This window comes from Tripterygium wilfordii, chromosome 8, assembly GCF_013401445.1.
Source record: "Tripterygium wilfordii isolate XIE 37 chromosome 8, ASM1340144v1, whole genome shotgun sequence".
Lineage (NCBI taxonomy): Eukaryota > Viridiplantae > Streptophyta > Magnoliopsida > Celastrales > Celastraceae > Tripterygium > Tripterygium wilfordii.
The window spans coordinates 8,240,552-8,243,435 of NC_052239.1; the positions used below are offsets into that span (position 1 = coordinate 8,240,552).

The following is a 2,884-nucleotide window of genomic DNA, read 5'->3' on the forward strand; positions in this document are numbered from 1 at the left end:
TTGTCTCCCTGGTTTAAGTCAGCGACGATGCTTTTTGTTGCAATCATTTAAACTATACAGACACAAATTACCAACATTAGGAACTAGTACAATTTAAATTTTCAATAAATTTTGCCACTTCGTTTTGAATCAAAAATAATAATCTAACTTATGTCATAGAAATGAAAAGAATGTAAACATTTAATCAATTTCCATTAACGAAGTCCAACTACTATTTTTTATTTAAACAAGTGCAAAACATTTCTTGTTATTAGTTTGATCTAATAACTCCCACTATTCAACAATATTTTTCATTCATGCAAATTAGATGTAATAAAAAAAATTCATAAATAATATGCCTTATATAACAAATGTCCAATATGTACATCGTAAACAAAATCCTAGTAATATTTACATGGAAAAATAAGACGCGACATGAATCACATGCCAGGTACATAATCAGGATCATCACTAATGTTGTCAACATCCTCATCACTAGGTCCACCAAGCTCAAACTCCTCATACCACGGAATGAATCGAGCTGCAGGTTCCAAGTACCTAGCGCTTCGTCCTGTCCGACGTATGCCCTTAGCCCTCAATTGACTTTCCCTCTCTAGCAGAATGCTCTCAACGAGAGAATTAAAGTCTAAAGTGCTAATCCTTTGCTTCAAAGCACGACAGACTGAATCCCAATCATCCGGTAGAGCATCAAGCACAATTTCCATTTGTTGCTCAATGAAGAACTCATGAACATTCTGATGCCATAAATTGTACATCCAATAGTACATATAATCAATATGCTGGGCAATAGTATGATGAGGATCCTTTTTATAAGCCAATAATAGAATAATTTGTTCTTTTGTAGCCACTACAATCACAAATTTTCAATATATACAATTAATTAATCATTTTATTAGTTAATTAACTCACAAATTAAGTTTCCAATCATAGGAAAATTTTCATTAAAAAAAAAAATTTAGTTTAAAGTAAACAAAAATACAGCTGAAACGCGCTCTCACGCGCCACCATTTCACGGATGGCCTGATGAACAGCCGTGTCATTCACGTGCTCATTTCATGTCTGGAATTGTATTATTTTTAACACATCAATTTACAAAACGATAAATTGATCTATGTATTAAAGAAGAAGTTTTTTTTTTTTTTAACACATCAATTTACAAAACGGTATTGATGTGAAGTGCTTTAAGAAGCAAAGTGGCCATTTGTTTAACCAACACTTGGCCTCCAGACCGTTGCCCATCCCTGCGTTCTTCAATTTTTTTTTTTTTAATAACTTTCCAAAAAAAAACTTCAAAAATGCATAATAAATCATACAGTGATCAGAAAATTATGGTTAAATACCCATTGGAAAGCTAATTTCATGTGCTATCCAATAAACATAATTTCAGATCAAAAACTTGCAATCATTTTTCCAGATTTTTCAGACAACTTTCAGGTTTCAACTTTCTTAGTGTGCACTTGCAATTTTCATGTTATACTTAAAACAAAAATAAAAAATATGCACACATTGGTTATTCATCTTCCTAATAATACATAGATCATCAGAACTTGCGAAAAACATTCAGATTCAGGTATGCTCCGATACCAATATTGTAACTCGAATTGTAGAGTACAAAAGTAAAGAGGTATACTCACCAATTGTCCTGATCGGAATGTCTTACAGCAACAATGCTTCTGGTTGTAATTGTTACAAGAACAAGTACATAATACCCACAGTACCGAACCCAAAATATTTTCTTTGCAAGAAGGAAGTACCAAAAAAAATTTCACATCATTCAGAGAGTTCTTGTTTCTCTCTTTTATAACATGAAGACATCAGCTACCTTTGGTAACTGATGTTGGTTTTGTGCAGTTGTCTCCTAGACAACTGTGTGCACAAAACTACCTATGGGTTGGGCTGGGCCTTGCCCTCATGGGCGGCCCAATCCTAGCCCAAAGTCTAACACCTCAGAAATGGAATCCATAAGATGCATCCAAATGCTTAGAAATCGGTTACATCCTTCTCAAAGAACAAACCGAGAATATGCATAAATGGAACCAGATAAATAGCAGAGGAATAGTACCAAAAGATGATAGAAAATATGTGTAGACTACTACCTTCTCTGAGATGAAACTACTAGGCTTTACTTCTCTCAAACTCTCTCTTTTCTCCTCCCGATTCTGCTGTCTCTCTTGGTTTTTCTCTCTTTTTTTTTTCTTTTCTTCTCCTCCTCTCCTCCTCTTGTTCCACAGCTGCTCTCTTTTTCCCCTTCTTTTGCTACTGTCGACGATCTCTTTTAGTCCCTCTCTCTCGGCTCTCTCTCCTTTTCTCCACCAAAAACCCAAAGCCCCCTTCTTTTTTTCTCTTATCACGCCTCCCCCTTTTTCTATCTTCTTTCTTTCTTCTTTGACCCTTTTACCCCTTAAACCCCATTCTTTAGAAACCTTAAGAAAATAGCCTTTTTGTACTTTCCATTCTTTTTACAAAACCCTAAATGGTGCCACCTTTTCCTATTTAAGGTTTTATTTTTAAATTTTTAAATTCTCTTATTTTTTAGATATTTTCTAAGGTTTAGTTGCATTAGGGTTTGAGTTTGAATTTTTATGGGCTTATGATCCGAGAAACGGGCATTTGAATATTTGTAGGCTTGTGGGCACGAGAAACGGGCTCTTGGAATTTTTTATTTTTGATTCTTGTATTTTTGTATATTTTTTATTTTTTACTTATTTTTGTTTTAATTGATTGTTCTCTAGCCGGATAAAAATCAATTACTACAGAACGATAAATATTTATTCATAAATTTCAGAATTGTAATCATATATCGTATGTTTTTAGGACACACTCTCAACAAACGCCCACTTGGACTAAATAACATACTCCCTATAGCATCCTAACACCCATTCCC

At 34.0% G+C, this 2,884-nt stretch overlaps 1 protein-coding gene across 1 annotated transcript; it reads right to left on the reverse strand.

Annotated features, from left to right (window-relative positions):
- Positions 1–301: 301 nt before the first annotated feature.
- On the reverse strand, positions 302–2,103 carry LOC120003509. Its single transcript, XM_038852521.1, has 2 exons — positions 1,635–2,103; positions 302–847 (listed from the first exon to the last, which is right to left on the reverse strand). Exon 2 carries the CDS (start codon positions 765–767, stop codon positions 420–422), a length of 348 nt encoding a protein of 115 aa, XP_038708449.1. The 5' UTR covers positions 768–847; positions 1,635–2,103; the 3' UTR covers positions 302–419.
- Positions 2,104–2,884: the final 781 nt, after the last annotated feature.

Coding starts and splice junctions, on each gene's coding strand:
- LOC120003509 (XM_038852521.1), bottom strand. CDS start 767: ATGTACTATTGGATGTACAATTTATGGCATCAGAATGTTCATGAGTTC.